Below are 26,349 nucleotides of genomic sequence, written 5' to 3'. Positions count from 1 at the left end.
TCTGGATACATGTTGTTGTTGTTGTTGTTTATTTTTTTATTTTATTTAATTAATGAAAATCATAATATCAGATTGGGAGATGAGACTTTGTCGAGCCCTCTCTCTATTACTATTTTAATGATATATTAACTTAACTATTGTTGTTGTTTTTTTATTTTATTTAATTAATGAATATAGCCTATATTCCTGTTTGCACACAGCTTCCCTGTCACACAAATGTATTTATTCAATTAAAAAAATCATAATATCAGATTGGGAGATGAGACTTTGTCGAGCCTCTCTCTCTCTCTCTCTCTCTCTCTCTCTCTCTCTCTCTCTCTCTCTCTCTCTCTCTCTCTCTCCCTCTGCCATGCGTCTCCCCGGCAGCAGTGCGCACTACACACACGCACACACGCACACAGAGCATCAACAGATGTGCAAAAAAAGATCAGTAGTAAGTTGATTTAGAATTTGAATGTGGAAGTTCTGAATGATGCTTAAAACTTCGGACTATTCGGGTACAGTCCTAAAAAGGGTTTTTGATTTGTTTTTTTGATTGGCCTTCCCTTCCACAGACAACTATCCCTGTCTATTGTTATTGCTGCTACTATTGGAGAACAGGTTTTATTTCATGGTAACATTCTTGAATTGAGGCTGGGGTCCATCAGGACCAAAACCTCACGTCACAAGGACAAGGCCCGGAACCCACCCTGACTCTCTCCACATCCCACCTCTGGCTCTACATGCCACTGTACTTAATCTGCTGTTCTGCTCTTTTAACCTTAATTTTTACTCTTATATGCAATACATTCTGTGTGTGTGTGTGTGTGTGTGTGTGTGTGTGTGTGTATATATATATATATACTTATATTGTTTGTTCTGTTTAACCTATTTGTTTAACTTATTTTAGAGAATGTGTGACATGCACCTACAACACCAAAACAAATTCCTTGTATGTGTATAAAACATACTTGGGAATAAATCTTTTCTGATTCTGATTGAATCTTGTGTGTGTGTGTGTGTGTGTATTTGTTTGTGTGTGAGACATGACGGACACAAATATTGCTCTATAATAATCTATGTTCTTTCTGCTTCTTCTTCCCCAGTGTGAGTCTTGACAGTTACGTTGGCAGAATGACCTCACGGAAATATGTGATCCAGCTGTTTCTCACAGTAAGTGTTCCCGTTCCTTGTAATCGCAGCAGCTCGTAGCCCTGATATGGGAGCGCTGGGTACAGTCTAACTGATTATTATGCATATCTAACATACTTGCTCTCAATCTCCCAGACTATTAAAACACCTTTAATTCTGCTGTCAAATGTTTGTCTGCTAGGTGTTCCTGATCATGATCAACCTGTCAAAAGAGGGCTGTTACAACTATTTCAACGTGAATAAATGGGTATAGGTTTATCTTTTTTATTGTTTTTGCACAACACCAGCAAAATGAAAAAGTGAAGGCATTTGAAAATTTTTCAGAGGTTTTGATTTACATGTGTGTGTGTCAAGTAGAAAAATGTGTGTAAATAGCTTTTCTTCACCGTATCTACAGTAACATTAAACACTGTTTGCCAGTGGGTATTTTTTTTTTAATGCCATTGAGGCAAGACATTTTGTTTTTGATTATTTTGGGGGCATTTTAGGCCTTTATTTTGACAGGACAGCTGAAAACATGGAAGCGGCCGCTGCGTCAAGGAGTAAACCTCTATATATGGGCGCCTGCTCTAACAACTGAGCTACCCGGGCGCCCGCACATAGTGGCTTTTTAAAGTCTGAAACGGTGCTACATTGTCAAAGTGTATGACCCCTAAAGGCTCTGAACAGCCACACAGGTGTTATCAGTTATCAGGACTGTGTGGGCAGGGGCGGATCTACAGGGGGGGCAAGGGGGGTCAGCACCCCCCCAGCTGCCCCCCTAATTTTGGTGTTCAAAAAACTGTGCTTGTAAAAACAAACTGCCACTATGTCCACAAGCTTCTCAAAACATTGAAACAAACAATTACTTTATATTAATTAATAATAAATAATAATTGTAGATGTAATCTTAGCCTCCTGACCCTTAAATACTTAGCTATGTCCCTGCATCAAACGTGCAGAGCGGCGTTCGCGCAGTCTGGCTCGCACACAGCGAGTCTGCTGCGATGTGGTGGCCCTTCATCTCGGTGTTGCACTGCAAGCTGTGACCCGTCAGAAACTGTGACCATCGCCTGAACGTGCGTGGTAGACAATGGAGGGCGAAGAAGAGCGTCTACACAAACGGCCTAAACATTAATACACTACATCCACAGGTGCAAGCTGTATGATTATTCGCGGTTTGTTATTGCTTCCTAAGGAGAAAGCGTAAACCGCTGGTGACCATATTGGTAACATATGTTTATCTGAAAGTAAATAAAATAAATTGAGGTACATTTTCTCTGAAAATTTCTTCGAGTTACATTTGTAATAACCTACCTAAAACCTTACACTAGACCTACATTTAAAACTTAAAATAATCATATTCTACTGTAAAGAAAGGAAAGAGAACTAAATATTTAATGGACCAGCACACTGGGTAAGTTATCGGAATATGTGACCCCACTGTGACTGCTTAATAAAGGAATTAAACTTCAAAATATTGTTTGAGGTAGTTATGTCATCCCTTCACACTAATCTGTACACATGTTTTCTTATTTATAGTCATCACAGAGCCAGTAGAACAGGGGTCACCATATACTGTATTATAAGTACAGTAGCAGCTGTCAGAATATGTGACCCCATTAGTGTGACCCCTTCACACCAATCTGGACACATGTTTTTTATTTATGATCATCACAGGGCCAGTACCTCTGTGATGATTATAAAGTATAAAGAGGTCCTGGCTCTGTGATGACTATAAATAAGAAAACATGGGCGCACGCATGGGGCGACAATGTGCAGCATCCTCTGAGGTCAAAGTTTCTGATGGGTCACAACTTTCGTTGTTCTATAAAATCCACTTCCTCTCATATATCACGGCAATAAGGCTGCACAAATTAAACCAGGTCCTTTACTGTCAAACTGGGAAAACAACCAATACAATGGGATTAAGAAGGCTAGTCTAAACATAACTGTTGTGCTATGGCGGCCTCTAGCTCACCCAGTAAGAGCGTTCGCCCCATGTTGGCTGAGTCCTGCAGCAGTAAAAGTGGGGATATTGCCAGCCAAGAAAATTAGTGCACAGGAGGAAGAGAAGGAGGGAAATAAAGGAGTGAAAAAGAAGAGGGAAAGGGATAATTGACTGTGAGGGTAATCAGGAGGAGGCAGAAGAAGATGACAGGGAGGAAGAGGCCTGCAGTTACCCCTGGACCATATGGTTTGTTTATAGTCTCCTTTCATATAAATTGCAGTACAGTAGCATAACATGTCAGTCATGTCACTCAGTAAAATGAGTGAAAAATCACTTCTGTTCAATTTCTGTTCTATTTGTCTCTATCAGTAAATATGATCAAGCCATTTAATTCAATTTCAGCTAAATTCAATTTTATTTATAGTATCAAATCGTAGCAAGAGTTCGCTCTCCTCAAGACACTTTATAGAGTAAAGTCTAGACCACACTCTATAATTTACAAAGACCCAACAATTCCCCCAAGAGCAAGCATTTGGTGCAATGGTGGCGAGGAAAAACTTCCTTTTGGGGAGAAACCTCAGACAGACCCAGGCTCTTGGTGGACGGCCATCTGCCGCTGCCGGGTGGGGCACAGAGACGGATACTGATATACAGATATAGAGTATTATGACTCAAAATAATTATAGCAGTTGGTATGATGAATGGTGGCAATTATAGTAACAATAAAGATAATGGAACTATGACTAGGAATAATAGTTGTAGCAGTTCAGGGCATAGCAGTGCGTTTACATATGGGGGTTCCCACGTACCATCTTCCCCTGCCACCCTGCCAAGATCTCTGGCTACCCCTTTCCCATTTCTGTGTCTGTATGTAGCTGTATGTAGCTTTAAATGCTATTGAGGAGATGAGAGGGGGGGGGCAAGGTGGAGGGTGGGTGTGTAGCCTTGACCAACTGCCATGCTTCGCTTGTTTTCAAGCCATGATGTCTCTCTCTCTCTCTCTCTCTCATGGGTGGGCCAAATTCTCTGGGCGGGCAAAGCAGAGAAAGGGGAGGTAACCTTGCTCCTTTCATACCTCATAAGGAGAAGATTCCAGATCGGCCCATCTGAGCTTTCATTTTCTCAAAGGCAGAGCAGGATACCCAGGGCTCGGTTTACACCTATCGCCATTTCTAGCCATAGGGACCATAGGCAGGCTGGGGGAACTCATAATAATGTTAAAAAAAACTCAAAGGGACATTTTCATGCCATGGGACCTTTAAAAGTAGTAGTAGAAGTTACTCTGTCTCACAATACTTCCCACCTTCTTCAGTATATCTGTGTTATTCAGGCCAACGCTAATTAGTTCTTACCGAGGACACACATATTTAAAGGTGCAATACGTAATACTGACAGCTAGCGTTTAAATAACTGCAGTCTAAATTCTAAATACTGGAGAGAGTCAACTCCCCCGGCCCCTCCTCCCCAGACTCAAAGTTCACTGGGATTGCCAGGTTGAGAACGCAGCATTCAACAATGTTGCTAGACACTAGTCTCACATAGCCAGACATTACTCCACAGTGCAGCGGATTAGCTAACGTAAGATGCTGGCTACGTTGATCGTTGTCGATGATATCGAGGTCGGCAGCGACGCTTTCTGGCAATAATAGCAATGTTGCTACACTGGCCGATCCCCACTGGTGACGGTATGTCTGCGGCGGCAGGACCTGGAGCTCACTGCCAGTGTTTCAGTTTGACTGTTAAAAAGTGTTAAGATAATTAAAAGGTATTTATTTAGAAGCAGGCTGGTTGGTTAGTTAGCTAACGCTAGCTTGCTATTCCACCAGGCTTCCATGCTACATAGCTAAATAAGCCGGACAGAGTTGTCCCTCATCTGGCGATAGAAACCCTGCTTTCCCCGTTCTGTTGGCTCAGAGCTCCACAGCCGTAGTCCACAGGTACAAATTAGTTTTGCACCAAATGTATCGCAACAAGTGTTGAAAAAGTCGAGGCGCAGATTGGCCACTTTGTGATGCGAGAGAGCAACATATGTGAAGTTGCAGTGACAGATTCGAGAGGTTGTAATCACTGAGTTGTGGTTGTGATGGAAAATGAACCGGAGTAAAAAAAAAAAATTTAAAAAAAGTACACGAGTAAATGTTGCATTACAAGTTTGCAGCTGTTATTGTGTTCATGCAAATATCAATCTACACATTTGTGAATATTTTTTCTGTGACTTCACATTCAGAATACAGGTGTGTGAATATTTTCTACAAGTGCAAATTTTAACATACACGTTCAGATTTTTTGTTCTGCAAGTTCTCACATTGTATTCTACAAGCTCTCACGTTTTGCACCATATTTACCTTCATATGAGTACTCTATGCAACTCAATTTGAGTACACAAGTGTTGAAATGACTGACGATGCCCGTCCCTAGTAGCCGTGATAAATTAGCCTGAAGCTAATGCTTAGCTACCTGTTCAGGAGGAAATTAGCCAACTCTGCGTCCTTGGGCTCTAAGCTGTCTCCATCTTTCAAATACGTCTCCAATATTTACCCGGGCATTGTTACGTCTCTGGTCACAAAAACATGCTGTATTTTTATTTTTAAATTTTTTGGGGGGGGGTTTCCCTTTAATCGACAGTGACAGTGGATAGGCAGGAAATGGGGAGAGAAAGAGAGGGGATGACATGCAGCAAAGGGCCGCAGGTCAGATTCGAACCCAGGCCGCTGCAGAGGACTCAACCTACATGGGGCGCACGCTCTTACTGGGTGAGCTAGAGGTCGCCCCATGCCGTTTTTTTTTTAGGTCGGGTAGAGTCTATCTCTGTTGATCCCGTTGGTTTGTTTGCTGCTTTCACGGCTGTACTAGGATAGACTTTATTAATCCCACACTGGGGAAATTCCTTTGCTACAGCAGCTCAAAAGAAAAACAATGTACACACAACAGAATACCACCAGTACACATTAAATAGACATTGGTGAAAAAAAATATACATTAAGTATAAGAAATGGAGAAAAAAAAAAAACTGTATAGCTGGCAACCCGGCCTGGCTGTCAAACCGGGCAGTTGATACCAACACACAGGCCAAAACACAAACAGAAATCAGAACAATCATGCTTGGGGCATTTTTAAACATCAGAAATTAAACTATTAATAATAGCTCCCTCTATGGGCCCCTGGCAGAATATGTTTTGGTAATGTTTCAGCAGCTTGTTATCTTTTTATAAAAGATAACAAGCTGCTGAAAGCTGGTGCCTGGTTAGTTATCTTTTTTTTTTATCTTCTTTCCTAGTTTTACTCCAAATTCAACTGTGTCATCATGACTTTCCTGCTGTAAAAATAATCAATAAAGGAGCAAGCATGCTTACTACCTGGCTCTTTGGAAAAGGAGTTTTTTTTGCTGTTTATAACATCAATTTAGTGTCTCTTTTTTTATTTTTTTTTACATATCTGGGCAGAACACTTTTGGGAATATAACTATTCTAAAACATAATTTCTACTTCTGTTTGTCCATTTCTCTGTTTCACTTTTCAAGAAAGACGATCTGAATAAGACTTTCCCCCTCGTAATAACTAATGATTTTAAGGTAACTTAAAAATGAATCTGTTGAGATTCTATGTGAATATACAGAAATACATATTGTTCCATAGGGACTGGACTGAATTGCATTTGGTTAAGTGTGCATGTGTGCTCTTCCCAATGCAGGACACAATTGAATGTACTTTAGAGAAAAAGTACAAACAGGATAATCATAAAAGAATAAGGGACTTGCTAAACGACTGCTTTTACAGGGTGAGTGAACAATATCAACTTTTCATTGTCATTTCCTTTAAGTTGGTGTCTGGCGTTTGTTATTGTTTCGATTGTGACTTTTGTTAATGCTTGTGATGTCCCATGTCTCACTTTTTGTCCCAAGCTAATAAAATGTTGTCTGTAAAAACCCACAGCATGGAGATTTTAACAAGTTGATACGGACTGGAAAGTGTACGGGGGAAACTCAAAATATCTCCTTCTATAACTTCATGTGGTTGATGGGTAAAGCTGTCGACTACACTAAAGGTACACCGCAAACAGATATCACTCTTACAATTAGTTTACTGTACCTGTGACTGAGCACCTTTTGGGATAACTTAAATGTACACAAAATTAATGTCCAATTCTGACTGTAAATCACAACTGCAGTAAAATATCCCCAAAGCATGCGTTTTTCATGATTTGCTTTTCTTTCTTTCTTGCATCGCAGGCTCTGATTTAGGTGAGTACACATCCTGCGCTGTGAGTGGTTGTGAACGTTAAAAAGTGTGGGTGTGTGTGGTATGTGTATCTGTAGCTACTGCATCAACTTTTACAGCCACTCTTCACCACAAGCTCACATGAACATGTTTGTTTGTGGGAATGATTTGAATTGGCCTCCAGAGAGCTTCTTGTCATGGGAAAAGCTAGTTTGAGTCACTAAAATAACACACTTTTTTTCCTTCGCGCCACCTTTCCCTTTTCTTCTTTGGCTTTCCATCATCAGACTCGCACACTATCTGTTAACATAGACTTCCAAACGTGACAAAGGGAAAAAAAAAGAGGTGTTTGATGGCTTTACGTCATAGGCCGACCAGGGCTATGCCATTTGGGGGAGGGGCCGCTCACTGATCCCCCTATATTTCTGAAAATCCTAGACATGGTTGTGAGCGTTGGTGCTTTCTGATTAGCATGTGTTTGTATTGAAATAAGAGGCTGCTGCGGCCCTCCCTAAGGGTTGAGCAGAGGCTGCACAGTTTGACCAGCGGGCACCGCTGCCCGGCCGCGTGGCCGGGGTCTGCGGCCGGGCAGCGGTGTTGCTCGCAATGTATAACTATTATCAGACCGGCCCTGGTGGCCTCGAAACACTACCGGCCCACCGGGAAAAGTCCCGACTCTCCCGATTGCCGCTCCGCCTCTGTCACAGCCACTTCTTACCATGAGCTCATAACCATGTTTCTACGTCACAATCTTGTAAAATCGCTCCCAGAGTGTTCTGAAAAGCCTGTTTAAAGCACTAAATCAACTGTACAGCCACTCTTCACCACAAACTTACATAAACCTCTTCGTGTGTGGGAATTATGTGAATTGGCTTCACTTACACGTCGTTGTGTCAGCCTGTGTAGACATGCAAGTGCTGGCACCGAAACCCACATTCAGACTTTTCTATTGTTTCAAGTATTTATCTTTATTTAACCATATACCGTACGTTTGCTTTTACAAGTCATTACCTTCATTTATGTAACATTGATCTCATTTTTTCTCAATTTTAGACACCGTATGCCAAGTGTATAAAACATCACCACATACTGGTAAGTCCCACCTTTTTTGTGATTTAAGAAGTGCATGTGGATGCCGTGCATTTGATTCAGAATCATGCTTGCTGTTGCGTAACTGCAGGTCTCCATGTCCCCACACAGTTACAAATTCCCAATGTACAGAAAGTCTGTTCACTCAGAGAACCATTGATACATACAGTATGTAACCTTCTGCAGTTTTGGCAACCCGTTCTCATTCTCTTCATATCACTGGAGCTTTGTCAGTGGCCTTAAGGCAAGACAAGGCACCTTTATTTGTATAGCACAAACCAGCAACAAGTCGATCCAAAGTGCTTTACATAAAACATTAAAGAGCAGTTAAAAATATAAACCAAGCTAAATCAGCATAAGACGGATATGAAATACAAGAATAAAATGCACAGTGCAGTGTACGAAATGAACAATTATTTATAAAAAGGCGGCATCAAAAAGAAGCCTTGATTTTAAAGAACTGAGAGTTGCTGCGGATCTGTAGTTTTCTGGGAGTTAGTTCCAGATATGTGAAGCATAGAAACTTAACGCTGCTTCTCCATGTTTAGTTTAGACCATCTGAGAGGTCTGGGTGGTTCATCATGTAGCAGAAGATCAGAAATAAACCATTCAGTGTTTTATAAACCAACAGGAGTATTTTGAAATAATTTCTTTGAGAGACAGAAAGCCAGTGTAAAGACCTCAGAACTGGAGTGATGTGATCCACTTTTTTGGTCTTAGTGAGGACTCCTCTCTCTTTCCATCTGTGTGCATCCATTAGGGGTGGGAATCTCTTGGCACCTTTCGATTCCGATTTAGAGGCCAACTATTTGATTCTAAACCGATTATCGCTGCATCTCGATGCAACAATTTTTTAATGTACATTTCCATGCGTGATTTAAAAAAAATATACATATAGATCTGAGTTTGCTACTCAGTTTGCTAATCACTTCCTAGACAAAGCTTAGATTTTGACATATATTTGTCACACACAAGTTTTAATGAAATCTTTTGCCTACTAAGGTTTTTATTTTGTAGTCATTCCATGCTAAAGCCTTAAACATGCTTGTGAAAGCCACCTTCTCTCACTGTAATTTTCCATGTCAGGGGCTCAGCCATGTTTAAAGGGGGATAATTGGCTTCTTAGAACATGAAACATGAGGTGGTCAGATGTAATGTGATAAAGTAGATGAACAGCCTATATGTGTTTTGCCTAATTATTTTATGTATGTCTTATTATTTTTACTATTTTTTTTCCTTTAAGGCCATTTTTGTGTTTTTTTTCTGCACTCTTGCCTAAACTCTAAGTAGTTGTCCATTATCCCATTCTCTTTCAGTCACACGTCTGGAGACTGTAACTTTAAAATAAAAATCCACACATTTAACTTTTTTTTTTTTTAAATCGATTATTAGCTTTTCTAAATCAAGAATCGAATGGTTGTAGAGAGAATTGCGATGCATTTAAGAATCGATAATTTTTCCCACCCCTAGCATCCATGTCCCAGAAATGCTTGTTACTAACCCTGCTACACCCTGCTACGCTCTGCAGATTTCTGCTACGTCCTGCTACACCCTGCTACGTCCTGCTACACCCTGCTACGTCCTGCTACACCCTGCTATGTCCTGCTATGCCCTGCAGTGCCCTGCTACGCCATGCTATGCCCTGCTACATCCTGCTATGCCCTGCAGTGCCCTGCTATGTCATGCTACGCCTTGCTACATCCTGCTATGCCCTGAAGATGTAGTATGAAGAGCGACAATGGTAGGGAGTAGTATTAAAGACCGAAGCTCCGCATAACGATGTAGTTTGGGTTGGTGGGTGGGTCAAACAACACAGGACTTTTACCCAGGAGACCGGGGTTCGTGTCCCGTCCGTGTGTGTCACTTAAACAACAACTTTCTTTCTGCACTAAATTATTTACCCGTGTAAAAATTTCGTATCCAGTTCTGGCTAAAACGAGTGCTGCAAAAATGAGTGTAGAAACCATGAAATAAAGACATTGTCTTTTAAGTTAAATGAAATATGGAATTTCCGATGGCATGACCACCAACAAACGTAAAACATGCAGTATAAAGTAACACATTCACCATATTTAAATTTCTTGTACCTTTGAATGCTGCCGACCTTAAACTAATAATACTTATTGTTGTTATTAGAAACAACAAAAGTGTTGCCACCAACAAGACCAACAGCAGCAACAACTACAACAGCAACAACAGCAGCAAGAGCAGTAACAACCGTATCGCCACCAACAACAACAGTATTGCCACCAACAACTACAACAACAAAATTGTTGCAACCAACAACAACAAGAACAACAGTATTGCCACCAACAACTACAACAACAACATTGTTGCCACCAACAACTACAACAACAACAACATTGTTGCCACCACCACCAACAACAACAACCGTATTGCCACCAACAACTACAACAACAACAAAATTGTTGCAACCAACAACAACAAGAACAACAGTATTGCCACCAACAACTACAACAACAACAGTATTGCCACCAACAACTACAACAACAACACAATTGTTGCAACCAACAACAACAAGAACAACAGTATTGCCACCAACAACTACAACAACATTGTTGCCACCAACAACTACAACAAACAACATTGTTGCCACCACTACCAACAACAACAACAACAACAACAACAACAACAACAGTATTGCCACCAACAACTACAGCAACAATAGCATCTTTGGCACCAACAGCATCCAAACTGGCATGCCTAAACAAAGGTAAGCTATGTTAAATGGAACTGTATATGATTATAAGATTGCTACTTATACCATGGCCATGGAAAACATTTTTTTTATTTTTTATTATTAAAATCATATCAGAAAACCTCAAACATTGTTCCTGTTAAGAGGACATTCAAAATAGTCTCACTTTTGCCAGATGGTCAGGCTTTTCCACACAGCATTCCAGAATGAAAGAAAAACGTGGTCTGGATTTACCCTGCAGAGATCTGAGGAGTAGTTAACCAGAGTCCTCATGAATCCACCAGAGTTTAGAACGGCAACACAAAGAAAGAGGAAGGTGACGGACATCCGGCTGAAAAGAGGGACATCCGGCAGAATTTCTGGGGCAACGGAGCAAAACTGGAAGTGGAGCGTCGTGGATATAGACTACATTCAAAATGAATTCTAAAAGCTAATTAACCTTTGTGCTGGCCCCTTAAATTGTTGCTCTGATATCTTTAGATTATAAAAATGGCTGCATCAAAAACCTGCCGTAATGTTATATATTCATATTATTTTCAACTTTAAATGCCAGTTTGTTTACATAATGCCACTATTGTTATGAAAAAAGCCCTACAAAATTAGGAAAAATAGGGTCCAGGTTGGGAAAAAAAACAAAGTTACCTTTTAACGCAGCCAAAATTAAAAAGCCGAAAATGACCCTACTGATGCACAAAAGGTTAATTTGCAGCTGATCATAAACCTTTAGTATTAACTCATCCACTGCGGACTGACTGCATCCACCTCCAATTTCCTACGCTTTTCTTTCATTGGAAGCATTCCATAGAAAGAGAGAGTCCCAAACAAAGCTAAACAAGTATGTGCCTAATGTCGTGTCATGTGACATCAGCCTACTGTTTCTCAGATCAAAACAAGACATGTCAGACAAGCCTTAAATTTTCATACCTACATCCTCTGCAAGCCAAAAACTGGTTCAGCGAACATGATGTCTTAAAAACATGTTTAAAAAACCCAGCTATGAATTAAAGGGCTGGAGTCTGGGTGTTCCCTAGTGTTATGGGGCTTAGGTGCAGCTCTTAAGCCATATTGGGCACCACCTAAGCCTTTTTGAGTGTTAATTATTACCAACGTTTTAGACACAGATAAGCCAATAATAACGGGCCAAAAGTATGTGAAATTGCATTTTTTTTTTTTTTTGAGGGAGGACCCGTAATTAACCCCCCCACACACCAAATAAACCACATGAACCTAAGTCTTTCACAAACCAAGGGAAAACACTGGCTGGAGTGAACTGTGTATGCTGATTTGGCAGCTGTTTAGAGCTTATAAGGACAACATGGAGCTCTTTCTTCTGACATGTTGCCATTCTTTCACCTACCATTACATTTCTGCTTAGGGAGGTGGGTCATTTGTATAAATGTTTCCAGGGCTTTAATTTGACACCCACCAACTGCCAAATACGGGTAATAATTAACTTTTACAGGTAACATTTTAAAGTTACTAGACAATTTGGCCGGTGTTGAAAGATGCAAAGTGGCCATTTGAATCGGTCGGCTGCAGAAATCTTTCCAGATTGGTCTGTTTTCTGCCAAGACATTTGGTCAGTTTTGTGTGCCTTTGCCTTGGAAACATAATATTTATCTGACCGCACTGCTTGCAGTACTAATTCTACATTTCCCATGAACACTAAGTCGTGACGTGTCTACAACCGTTGGCTACGTGCCTAGAGATTACGAGCTAAGCCCAAATGGAGAAGAATAAACGGAACGAAAAAAACAATAGAGGAGCTGAAATTACAGTAAAATTAGTTAGGAAAAAGAAAATAAACGTGGCTAATTGGAAATCTGATTGGCTGGTAACTTTAAAAATCGACTAGCCATGTGGGCTGGCATAAAAAAAATTTTTTTATTTAAAGCCCTGCATGTTTCCCTTCAGTATGTTGACTTGAGATAATAAAAAAGATTGGGCACTACTGTATATGCATGTGCTGCATCTGAAGCTGTGAGCATGTATGAATCCATGGTTTTCCAGTGGTCAAAACAAGATCAACAATCATTGAAGCTGCATGGGCGCTGCCTTTTATAGTAGGTTGGGACATCCCACTGTAAGTTTACAATTATACTGACATACTTTCTTTTATTTTTCCATAGACAACATATTCGCTGATCCCGGTAAGCTTTTCCCCTTAATTCAAATTTGTATATTTAGGTAGATACAAATGTGTCAGAGAGGGGGAGAGATAAATCTGTAAGATGTGGAGAGAGAAAAAAGGAGATTTCTTCAAACTGCATGAGTCTGACCAATGTGCAAACCTATGTGATATAGTTTGCTGCTTTACTAGAAGAACACCCACGCCCATATTTGGATATAACTTATTTTTCCTGCCTTTCTTAATTTTTATTTGCTGAGAGGTAAATAAACAAACAGCAGGCACCCTCTGATTGGTATAGTTCTTATTGGTTAAGATGAAGGAAGTGTGTGTCTGTAAGTTTGCAATTGTAATGATTTTGTGTTTTTTCTTTCTTTCCGTATTAAAATTAATTAATCTGCAAATTAGAAGGAAGGGAAAAAACTAACCTGACAACACAGGTTAGTTTTTTCCCTTCCTTCTAATTTGCAGATTTGGGTTGATATAAATGTTTCAGAGAGGCAGAGCTGCTCTGGAAGCAGCAGTAATCTGATTAGTTGAGTTAAATCACACCAAATGAGTGGTTTGGCTTAATAGTCCCGGTGCCATTCAATAAAATCAACATTTCCAGGTTTTTGATTTTCCTTGTCCTAATATAATTGATTTATTTGTTCTCCAGTTAATGAAACTCCATCAGCATTTGTGTATTTTGTATCACAAATTAGAAATGAATGGAGATTCAAACCTTACACTCTCCTTCGCTCAGACAGCGTATGAGTTTTAACAGTGGGTTCAGTTTCTAAAATGGTGCTTCTAATTGTGGTCACTGGCACTGTGTTAGCTTGGCAATGTAAAAATTCGACATACTTTTTTTTTATCTTTCCCTAGAGACATCTCCCAATAAATTCAGGGGTAAGCTTTTCTCCTTACTTCAAATTTGTATATTTGGGTAGATACAAATGTGTCAGAGAGGGGGAGAGTTAAATCTGTAAGATGTGGAGAGAAAAAAAAAGGAGATTTCTTCAAACTGCATGATTCGTCTGACCAATGTGCGAACCTATGTGATTATTTTCAAAGATTGAAAAATATAATTTTCTTAGTTTGCTGGCAAACAGTTAATGAAACTCCATCAGCATTTGTGTATTTTGTATCACAATTTAGAAATGAATGGAGATTCAAACCTTACACTCTCCTTCGCTCAGACAGCGTATGAGTTTTAACAGTGGCTTCAGTTTCTAAAATGGTGCTTCTAATTGTGGTCACTGGCACTGTGTTAGCTTGGCAATGTAAAAATTCCATGATCATGCAGAAAAAGGACAACTGTTGCTGGACTCAAAGGGAGGCTGGATTTAAGCACTATTTATGCAGTGCTGAACAAGAGTCTTCATTTAAAGCTTCATTAAAGTTTCCTGTGAGTCTTTTGTATCAATCAGAAAAAAACCCACAAGTCTGCATTTTTGAAAACCAGGTGGAGAAAGGAGTAGTTTCTACAGAGGAGGATTAGGGCGAAATGTGAAAAATGTATTTGAGTTCTGAATTTTGTTATTGTTTTTTTTAGTTTAACAGACACACCAACAACAGAAAAAAGTATATATACTGTACATATATATATATACACACACACACAAAAACATGCAACAGAAAAATCCCACCCAAAACAAACCGCAGATGCTGCATTGTCTTCAAAATATATATATATATACATACGGTTGGGACTTGCGGGGCAGACCACCTCAGTAAAATAATTTTTTAGCTAGAAATAAAATGAAAATGACTGAATGAATTGTATGTGAACCCGAACATGGGCTTTATACCAGTCACTTCTTAAATATAAAATACCAGGGTGATATAAAAATAAGTCGTTGAAATAAAATTCCAAGTGCTGTACTCATAACAGAAGGTTATGGAAAGGCATTGTAGTGTAAAACTCATTTGAAACTAAAGTATATACATTTTTTGTACACTACAATAAGCAAAATAAAGCAAGCGGTCAAAGCAACTAAAAATACCCTGTTACCAAGGAGGAAAGTTGCATGTAGATTCAGCTCCGTCTGCCAACACTGTCTATAAACAACCAAACAGCAGCAATAATGTTTGATGGGGGCTCGGTCGAGATTATGTCCATCTTACTCCGACATTACTGGTGGAGAACAAACGTTACCTTATTTAAAGTTGCTCTAAGCGATGTCACGCGTTTTTATAGGCTACAACATATTTTGTCACATACAGCAAACATCTCCTCGCTATCCGCTAGCTGCCTGTCCCCTGAACACACTGTCAAAAAACACGCTCTCTGTAGACAGCCCAAGCTCCACAAACGGCAACAAAAACAAACTGCGCCAACCTGCACCACAAAACATAAAAAAACAGTGTTCCAGCCAATAACCAACAAGAAGTATTTTGGGGTGGGGGTTGGGGGGTTAGTGCGCGGAAGTGAGGGGACGGGATGAGGAAGAGGGAGAGGCGAGCTAGCCTCCGTTTTGTTTGACAGTGCTTTGAACAAGAAGTGACGTCACCCAACATTGCTTTAGAGCACCTTCAAGAGTGTCCAAAAATGCAGCAGCAGACTCAGGGTTGTCAATAAAGCGGATCCGACCTTCGTGGAGGCACCGCAGACGGGCTGGATAAGCAAAGCCACGGTACACGTTGTGGCAGGCCAACGCTTTTCCCCACGGCATCAAACTCTCGCCGCCTTCGCAAGAACCTCCGCAGATAAAGCAGGGTAAAAGCGTAGCCGAGAACCATCATGGAAAATATCTTGCTTCTTCAAGGAAGCCCCGAGTACAGCCTCTCTTTGGGAGAATTGTTGAAAACGCACCAAGACGCTCCTCAGGGGAAAAATGTTCACCTCAAACATTAATCAATCATGTCCTAAATGTTAGATTATTTCATACTCTCACGTCATGTGTATAAAAAAAAAAAAAAAAGAGGTTAACAATCTTCAAATTCTTGCGGCGGCCACAATTTTCCAAATTGTCAACTTTCAGCCGTAGCAGCTGAGCTCCACTGTCTTCTCCATGGCCCTTACGTGGCTGCGCAGTCGCCGCAGTCATCTTCTGTAGCGGAGGCCCTACCTTCTGCCTCCTGCATACGTTTTTCTAAGTCGGTCACTCGGCCAGAAAGAGTGAAGAGAGAGCTCTCGACTGAGGTGACAGACGTTTCAATTTCACTCGGGGCTCCATCAATAGCATCAAGGCGAGCCCCGATGGATTCATCCATGTCGTTCACCTAGGAGGCCACAGACTTTATTTCAGCTCAAATCTGCTCCATAGTTGTCGAGGCAGTCAGCACTGAAGGCCTAGCTTCATCACGGTGGTCCTCGTTAGCACTAGCAACACGTGTGGCTGTCTGTTGATTCACTTTCCTCCTACCAGTGTGAGGGCCAGTTGATGAAAAAATAGAAAAGTCTTTGTCGTTCTGCTTGTTAGGCATCTCTACTATAGATTTCTGACCGGTATTTTCAAGTTTGCTTGGAGAAAGTTACTATTTTCTTTTAACCTGGAGGCAGAGAGAAATCTCAAGTGGCCATTTCGATCCGGGTGACTTGACCTTCTCCTGAGTTCATCAGAACTCGAATACATTTTTCACATGTGGCCCTAATTCTCTTCCATAAGTTTTCAGTTTTGCATTGCTGAGAAACAATTTGAGTTTACAGATGAATATTGTTTTTTTTTTCTTCCCAGATGAGAGTATGTCCTTTTTACATGGTTCATCAGTTCTAGCAGACTCAGCGAGTAGGGCAAACTGTGTCAAAAACATGCGTATGCCCAATTTTAGATTATGCATCAGAATTACATGGGTTTACAAAAAGTTTTAAAAGCATTAGCATGTCCATAATCGGGCAATTAGATTTGATTTTGGGACTTAATAAAAAGAGCGTGTTTGGGCATTTAGTGCAGACATGGGGTGGGCCTCCTGGGAAATGAGACGGACAGCCGGCATGGTGAGCTTGTGGAACAGCGGCGGTTGTCACCATGACAACGACCAACAACTGCCATTTTGTTTTTTACTAATCAAATGACCACAGAAAACAGTTCAATCAATTGGTATTCTATCCATTTTATTTCTATGGTTCTCACACTCTTTCCCTTTAAGAGAATGCTCTGTAGCCATGCACACCATCTTGGGCGATTAAAATGGATTTTATGACAGCTTTTTGTTAGGTTTTTTTGTAGTGCTGGGTGGTATACCGGATTGAATCGTATTTGTGTGTGAGTAAACGGCCACAGAGGTGTGCAGCCAAAGCTACCGAGCCAGTCGTCCAGCGATTTCTTCAGGTTGATATTTATGTATTGTGCTGTTAGATGTTGGTGGGTCAACATGATGGTTTAGTGTTAGTTAACGTGTCAGAACAACACCATGAGGTATGGATCATGTAAATGACCAAATGTGAAAATGAATACAAAATCACTCAAGTCATTCATTCATGGTTCTGTTTGCACATTGCATGCAACAATTTTTGATCTGTGTTTTGTTTGGTAAGACTAATGGAAGTTGTCTCTGCTCTCTCCTTAAGCAAACGCCGTAATCCTGATGCTGTTAGTGCAATCTCTGATCTGCAATATGGCCCTGTTACTGGTTGTTTACCGGTACAGGCGGCGCCAGTCACGGTGGGACAGGAATCAGTGGGTGAGGGTGAGCAAAGTTCTGTTTGTTTTTTTGAATGTGACGGTCCAATTAGGCAGCAACCAGTTTAACAGCCTCACATAAGGAGTAGGGCTGGGTATCGTTAGAAAATATTCAATACCAGTACTGATATCCGTCGGCGGCACCGGAACAATCCCGTAAATGAAACGGTGTCAATATAGACTGGATCACTTGTAATCAGAAAACTATTACATTTCCCAAGTAACCTTCCCAATACTGCCCATAAGCATGTGGAACCCAAACTATAAACACATCAATATGTTTCTACACGGTGACAGTTCTCAAGACATTCCAGTGAAGGATGTCTGGATAGAATTGCCTTCTATATGGGAAGCACCTGGATCATCAGAGCAAATAGTTTCCAAGTCGTGTGAAAGAGGTAATCAGAATCTTTCTTGAAACTGGTTAAAAAAAAAAAATCCCATATGTCCACAAATGAGGTAGCAGTCCCGGAAGTGGAACGTCGTGGATATACTGTAGACTAGGTAAGGTGTGAATCTACTCTGGAGCCAACATGGGCGTTCCATTGTTCCGACTTCTAAATAACCCGAAAAATTTCCTTTGGTCCTACAGCCCACTAGTCCGACGTCCAACAGCGATATTACGAATCCCACTATGGGCACGCCAAGACCCGCCCTTTAATAGCATTTATTGGCCAGGCGTCCATGCTTAAGCAAGGTAACCTAACCCCATTTGTACAGGTCCTATCCTCTGACCAATCGACTATCCTAACCTTAACCACTCGAGATCAAATGCCTAACCCCAACCAATCGAGCTGCTTCATAGGGCGGGTCTTGGCGTGGCCATAGTGGGATAAGGGACGTCGGACTAGTGGGCTGTAGGACCCAAGGTCTCACGGGTCAAAGTGAAATGCTTACTCTTGACACTAGGCTAAGACAAAAGGCAGATAGACTTCATTTTAAGTTTATCTGTGATTTTGGCACTGGTTAAGATTAGGGTTAGGGTTAGGTGCCTTGAAGGCAGCGGTCGCAGCGCTGCCTGGAAGGAGCAGTTGGGGGCAAAAAACACCATTGAGCTCATTTTAATCAGGAAACACTGATTAAAATTAAATTAAATAAAAAATTAAAACACTGACTAATTGAGAACAGCATGGACTTGACCAGTGGACAGAAAGAGAATATTAAGATAGGATGAGACTAAAACATTTAACCCTCATGTTGTCCTCGAGTCAAATTTGACCCGTTTTCAAAGTTTCTACATCAGAACATTTTGGTTTCTTAAAACCAAATTGCCCAAAAGTATTACTATCATTGACTTTTGGGTGGTTTTTTTTTCAATTTTATAGCATTATTCTGACTAAACATTGACAGTCTGTGATTATCCATAAACAACCTCTGATCTTAACTATTAGTCAAAATAATTTAAACTTTCTGCTTTTCTTTAACTCAAAAATTAGACATTTCATATAGGCTAAATAAGGTTTATTGGCCATACTGTAAATTCCAAAATGAGTGTAAAAATAGTGGTAATAAGTTGGTGGTAGTGTTCACTAGTGGTAGCAGGAAGAAAGCGTTGAAAACGTTCAAAAGAAATATGTGACAAAAACATCAAAAGTGTTAATGTTTAATTTTGAAATGGGAGGACAACACAAGGTTTAAGGAAATGCATTTTCCTCTAACTGGGAACGCTCAGGTGTTCCAGGTGACCCTATCGAGCCTCTGCAGAGTCAGCAGAGACACAGGTGAATCACATAAACACTGCAGGGCTCGTCACTATATTGTAGCATTAAAAAATAAAATAATAATTTTCATTTCTTTTTTTCAGAATCCAACCCATGGGTCCGATGAAAACTTGCCAGGAGACGAGGAGTTTCAGGTAGCGTTGTAGATGTTTTTCATTTATGGTAAAAAATATGCTGTGTGTTCGCTTTTCTAACCAGACGCACACACTTCGTTTTTCCAGAGCTTCTTACTAGGCCCTTTAGTAATGTTGTTGTATACTAGACTTACTTTTGCTCAACTATGCTATTTTATTCATGCTATTCTAATTGATATTCTAATTTATGGATCAGCATTTGAATGTTTTGATCCTGAAACAGGAACGTTTAGGGAGATTGATCTAGAGAGGAAACTATCTGGGGCTGTTGTTTAAACACCTTTGACACTGGGCCAGGTGAAAAATATAATCACAAACTCCAAACATTAACAGACATTTATTATTAAGAGACAGAAAAGGGAGTCCACAGTCCAATTTCATGTTATAATCTAATCTATTTTTTAAACATTAATTTCAAACAAGTATGCATCAACCAGTACCATCTACTCTTAAATTAAAGCATCCCTTTCCAATTTCCTCCCAGTCACTGTTGTTTTCCACATGTTATGGCTGAATTGGCACAAAAATTGGTACGAACATTAATGGTTTGCCACAAATTGTTTAGTACTAATTAGCAGTGACACTAAGGTGGTGAAAACGCTATTTGCTGCAACCATAGACTGTAAAAATAATGGACGTAGGATCCGTGACGTCACCCATTGGTCTATGGACTGCCGTTTTGAAGCCTTTTTTGGAAAGCCGGACATGATGATTTTTGACCAGAGCGTTGAGCTGGGGAGGTTGACGCGTTTGTTGACCAAGCCGGTGTTGTTTAGGGTTGCAATGGCATTGCAAAGAGCCTTTCTGAAACGAGTCATCCAGTGGAGAATTACCTGCGCGTAAACTCTGACCTCCGTCCTCTGGCGCCATTCATCTGCACGTACGACAGTAAAGAAAATCGGCAAACTTTCCTTTAAGTTACCAGCTTACCAGTTACCAGCATATTAGGAGGAGCTAGGTAGCTTGGTTGGCAAGTTTAAGATGAAAACATGGACAACACCCAAAAACAAGTTCACAGCTATTTTAATGTACACAGTGCCATGGTTAGCATCGCTAAGTCTCTGTCCAAATTGACAGGTTGGCATGTTGCCACTCCCCAAAGCATCCCCTGCTTTATCGTCTTCTTTTAAAATAAATGAGATCAGAATTTACTAAATGAACATCCTGCTGTATTGAAGATGACTTGAAACTAGCGATTGAGACCATAAACTCCCTATGAAAATGTTTTTTGAGCTAATATATCAAGTGCGAAGTAGGGTGATTTTCTCATAGACTACTTTTGCAACAAGTGGAGTCGCCCCCTGCTGGAAATTAGATAGAATGCAGGTTTAAGGCACTTCCGCATTGACTTCAATTTCAGACGTTAGGATGCTGATGTTAGCATTTCGCTCAAAAGTCCAGCCTCACAGAACTGCTAACATGTCTGTAGATTGTTTTGTCTTGTTAATAAATAGACACTTATCTCTCTCTCTCTCTCTCTCTCTCTCTCTCTCTCTCTCTCTCAGTCTCTCTGTGTCACACAGCCCCCACAGTGTGACTTCGTCCTCACACATTCAGCTGTTGTAAATGGGAATTCCGCTGACGCTGAAGAGGGAACGCAGCTTTAAGGGCCCTGCTCACAACATCGCCTCTGTACATTTTTAATGCAGCGCAGCTATGAAATGTAACAATGCAGATGGATCCCAGGAGCATTAGCTCTATCAGCCCTATCAGACAGTTTGTTTTTGTTGCTCTTTAGTTTGATAGGCGGGTCATTAGAACAGTGTCACAACTACAGCAAAGTTGGCGGCACACTCACAGGTGTGTACGGTTTGTTGGCAGCAACACCAGCCGGGGAACCTAATACACTGTCATTTTAAACCGGGACAGCTCACACCTGACTGGCCCATTGGAGTTTGTAGCTTTTTGCTAGCAGGTTTCCAAAAGTGGGTGCGAAATGTTGCCAGGTTTAGTTTCGCAGCAGATAAAGTTCTCTGGGCATCAGATGCCAAAAAAAAAGCACTGGAATATTTTTGTAGCTCAGTATTTTTTGTTCATTGCATGCATTGAGTTTCATTGTGATGTAGGTGAAGTTGAAATGCTAGTCATGTTCCAGATAAATAATATTTGAAATGGATCTTTGGTTGAGCTGCCCGGATATTTGTAATTGTTTTTTTCACTGTTTTGGAATACTTATGAGCCTTAGTGAGTTAGTTCCATATGCTAAGCTATATCTAGTACTAAAATGTGATAACCAAACAAATCCAAACAATGGCGTTTTGACCACATTTTTCATAAGCTGTGAAAACATACTTTAGTTAATAATAAATATAAAACATAGTTATTTGATAGGTTTTCCCCGAGACAAACGTCATAAATATGATACAATCTTTGTGTTTAATATTGTATTTAGAGGATCCAATTATATAAATATGTATATTGTTTGGACAGGTTACCATTTCTGTCGGCCTGACAAGTGGCAAAGCCACTTAGGGGCCCTAAAATGTATAACTAAATTATGTAACAGTCTTTTCTGCCTTTCAGAAGCATTTTCAACATTTTATCAGCAATCAGTTGATAACATTTGATAGCATTTTATAATCATAACCGCATATCATTTGGTTTTACATCTGCCTCTCATTATATTTGTAATAATGTTGTACTTACAGTTCTACAGAAACCCTGAAAAGCAAGATGGAACAAAAAAAGTTTTTGGATTTTAATTTAAGTCCTACGTACGACTTCAACTTAGGTTTTGTGGGTTTGTTGGGTTTAACAGTGTATATAGGCTATATATCATATGGCTCATTAATATTCCCTCGCATATAGTCCGATGATGTCATTAACGTGAATATTAAGTAGCCATTTGTTCGCTAGAAGAGAGAAAAAAGATCCTGGTTGTTTAGCAAGCTGCTGAGTTTACAAGATAAACAGTTAGACTACATACGAGACATCTTTAGTTTCAGCATGCTTGTAGCCATTCACTATATGTGCTGTTCAATGGCAGCGGATGAGAGCAGACTGAGATATGGTTTGCTACATGTACACCTGTTGAACAGGTGTAGCCTATTGGCTCGTTTCTCTTCTTCTTCTGGCTTTTTTTCGGCTGCCTAGATGCCTTGCGGCAAGAGTGCCCCAGAGTTAGACAAGTCCATACATACCCTTCTCATCTCCGTGCGTGCTGTAAAGCTGTCTGACGTCTCCAGCGGCATCAACCCATCACAGAACAGGCAGGTGAATGGTTCCAGTAATCCTACTGCTCCGAATAAGTGACAAAATAACGCCAACATGTTCCTATTTACATGTTGTGATTTGTAGAGTCACAGCGTGTTCAAAAAACAACATAACATGAGACACAGCCATCTTCTATCCGTAAACAAACCGGGAATTATATTCTCAGGCGGAAGAATATAGTACTTGGGCGGAGTGATATGCTCGCAGCAAGCCTGTCTGAGAATATAGTTCCCGGTTTGTTTACGGTTAGAAGATGGCTGTGTCTCATGTTACGTTGTTACACGCTGTGACTCTACAAATCACAACATGTAAACAGGAACATGTTGGCGTTATTTTGTCACTTTTGTCACAATTGGGAGCAGTAGGCTAGTTGGAACCAGTTACCTGCAGGATCTGTGCTGGGCTAAGCTAATGCTGGAGCCGTCAGACAGCGTTACAGCACGCACGGAGATGAGAAGGGTATGTATCGACTTGTCTTACTCTGGGGGTTACGGTGAATAAGCTAAATTCCGTCAATAAAGCGTGTTCCTTTAAAGCTTTAATGCGTAACTTTTTGATATTAATGAACGTCCGTTACATTCAAGCCATTGCCAAATGAGTTGCTACAAAGCTAATTAAGACTATCAGCTCCACTCAACCCTCTCTGTGTTTCTTAGTATGGCTATGTTCAGAAGATTGTGTCGTCCGGTGACTTTTCCCACGCAGAAACTCGAGCAGGGATGCACCGAATCCAGGCTTCGGATTCGGCCTAATATTGAGCTTTTTGACAGGTTTAGGTTTCTGCCAATGTTTTTCCATCGAACCCTACGCTTGCACTACGCTGGTCAACGTAATAGTGCCGCCGTTAATTACGGGAAGGTGTTTACGTAGGTGGACCGTTCAATGCAGTAGGCTGTGAGAAAGTGAAAATGGAACCCGTGAGCAGAAAACGTGTTGTTTGGCAGTACTTTCAGTTAAAAGAAGGCGATTCAAGTCGCGCTACATGTTCAATTTGCAATGCCGATTTGTCTCGTGGTGGCAAGGACCCTAAACAATACACAACATCGCCGCTGTTAAAACATTTGCGTATGAAACATCCGAAAGAATAAGAGTTGTGCATGAAGGAAACTACAGACAGAAGTCAACATTTTTATTTTTTATTTTTATTTAACCTTTATTTAACCAGGTATGCCGTTGAGAACAGATTCTCATTTGTAACGGCAACCTGGCCAAGCAAAGCATAAGCGTGCAAGACAACATACAGTTTCACATTCAATACCATACAAGAATAGAGAATACAGTAGGCTACGTAACATGGAAGGCTTGTATCTTGTGGACGTGCCTACAGTGTTATTGCCATTACTTAGAATTCCTTATTGGGAAGACAGAAACTACGCACTATAGCTTTACCTATTAGTGTTGAATAATTATGTACAGACTGAAGCATGAGAAAGTGGAGGAGGCACAGCTGCCCTGGAGGCAGCAAAGATCTTATTGGTTTAGATGAATCTCAGTGGCTGGAGCCTCTAGGTAAAATTCGTAATTGGCCAATTAGGATTAGGGTTAGCATCAATCTGCTGCATATATGTAGGACTGCATAAAAGGCATCATGTTTTTCTACTGATGAAGATTCAAAGTGAACTTTGTGAAAGGTAGATTGTTGAGTATATTTATTTACATTTTTGGCAGCATATTTCAGAGACCAAATAGTGTGCTCCATGATGTTGTGAATAGTAAAAGCTATAACAGATCTCTGATTGTATTATTTAACTCTTGTCGGAATTTTTCTTTTTAAATGTATGTATTTTGTCAAAATGAAGAATATGCAGTCTTACTTGCAGTTATACGTATTGTGTGTAGAATTATTATGTCATTATAGCTTCAACATATTCTGATAGCATACTGTTCATTTTGCTTTGTAGAAAAATTAGACACTTCAGGTAAAACACATTCAACACAGCTTTAAAGATGTGTATAAAGCATGACATCTCTCAACAAATAAAGTCATTCTAATCACATACTGCTTGTTTGGTGGTCTTTCAGAATTCTATTTATGAGGATAACTATGGGATTTGTTGTGTTCCTTTATATTTCTGTGTCATGCCAAACATTTCGCTCATCATATTTAACGTAGGCTATATTTTCCGCTGAAGGATGGGGTAATATTCTAAGAAAGAAAATCAGTTCAAGTTGTGATTTATGAGAAAAAAAAGCTCACAAATTTGCAAGAAAAATACTAGACATTCTCTAACATTAAAGTCACAAATTTACAAGAAACAAACAGAAATAGCGTTTTTTTGTTGTTGTCAAGGAACCACATCGCTTCACAATGCAAGGTTTGATCAACCTCCTCACACAGATGCCGCTGCTTGTCGTGTATTATTATGCCTGCTGTGATGATTTGTCCTTATGTGTCCTGCTGTACCACAAATCCCATTAGAAGTGAACTTCCTTGGGAACAGGGTGGGATCAGAAAGAAGTTGAGTGTATTAGAGGCTGTGGCAATCATGGCTTTTCACTCTACTACTTCTACCCCCTTTAATAACCGAGGAGCTCTCCCAGTCAAACGGCACTGGCAGTTTTCCTCTCCGTTATAGTCTGGGACCTCGGAAATTATTTTTAAACTTTAGCTTCTTCCTCTTTACCAGAGAATCGCTGACTTTGCCTATGTGCTGTTTGGTGCTAGGCAGGTAGAATACACTGAGTTCATCAGAGCTTTTTGCATCTGGAAATGACGCTGATAAGAGCCATCGGACTGAACCAAAACCGTAAAACCATAATAATGAGCTGAAGCTGAGAGGAGCTGCAGACGCGGGTGATAATTCTCCAAGTGACTCCTTTCACATTATGCACAGTCATTTGATCAATTGTGGATGTAAAAATAATAATTGGAGCAGCTTTATGTGACTCCTCTAAACACATTTGTCCTAGGATGGCTTCAGTTTATATCAAGTGATCTAAAATGTGTCTCTGTGTGTTGAAACTGTACTAAAACCATGGGCTTTTCAAACAATCTTGTTAGGTTTTCAGTTTATCCAGACACAGACTCAGAAGTTGAAGATGATAACAATAACAATATTTAATTAATTTTTATGGACACATATTAAGTTGGTTCGGTTGGCAAGGTTGAGGGGAGTGGGAGGTGGCTGTATGAATCCAGAGCTGGTGGCGTGGCATGGCGAGGCAGTTTGTGTGTAGAAACGCAAATCCAAAAATATACTGTAGTAGAAAAATAAAGGTCTAAGCAAAGAGCAAGTAGATCATATGTGAGACACTACGTCATCCGAGGGTAGTTAGTTACCACATGGATAGCAGAAAACGATCCAGCGCTGGACGTCAGGAGACCAGAGGCCTGTACTACGAATCAAGATCAACATGCCCTGGATTTCTTTCAGTTACCCGGCTTCACCTAACCTAACAACCGCGCTCCCGCGTAAACTGTGTCACGACGGTGGTTAACAACTAATTCAATCAACCCAGA

The 26,349-nt window shown here is 40.4% G+C and overlaps 1 protein-coding gene across 2 annotated transcripts in view; it reads left to right on the top strand.

Annotated features, from left to right (window-relative positions):
• The window catches only part of LOC120574692, a 38,600-nt gene extending 15,721 nt beyond the window's left edge, over window positions 1-22,879 (top strand). The window contains exons 2-13 of one of the 2 annotated variants that reach the window (XM_039825048.1): window positions 1,086-1,152; window positions 1,313-1,378; window positions 6,582-6,632; window positions 6,752-6,838; window positions 6,994-7,105; window positions 7,290-7,301; window positions 8,332-8,370; window positions 13,216-13,236; window positions 14,082-14,105; window positions 17,710-17,828; window positions 19,626-19,676; window positions 21,182-22,879. In XM_039825048.1, coding sequence (XP_039680982.1) covers window positions 1,114-1,152; window positions 1,313-1,378; window positions 6,582-6,632; window positions 6,752-6,838; window positions 6,994-7,105; window positions 7,290-7,301; window positions 8,332-8,370; window positions 13,216-13,236; window positions 14,082-14,105; window positions 17,710-17,828; window positions 19,626-19,676; window positions 21,182-21,283 — 723 coding nt within the window. In that variant the 5' untranslated portion in view covers window positions 1,086-1,113 and the 3' untranslated portion in view covers window positions 21,284-22,879. Of the gene's footprint in view, window positions 1-1,085; window positions 1,153-1,312; window positions 1,379-6,581; window positions 6,633-6,751; window positions 6,839-6,993; window positions 7,106-7,289; window positions 7,302-8,331; window positions 8,371-13,215; window positions 13,237-14,081; window positions 14,106-17,709; window positions 17,829-19,625; window positions 19,677-21,181 lie in introns of those variants that run through there. The other variant, XM_039825049.1, reaches the window with a different exon arrangement.
• The last annotated feature ends 3,470 nt before the right edge of the window (window positions 22,880-26,349 follow it).

This window comes from Perca fluviatilis, chromosome 15 (genome assembly GCF_010015445.1).
Source record: "Perca fluviatilis chromosome 15, GENO_Pfluv_1.0, whole genome shotgun sequence".
Classification (NCBI taxonomy): domain Eukaryota; kingdom Metazoa; phylum Chordata; class Actinopteri; order Perciformes; family Percidae; genus Perca; species Perca fluviatilis.
This window is presented reverse-complemented; position numbering and strand designations above follow the sequence as displayed.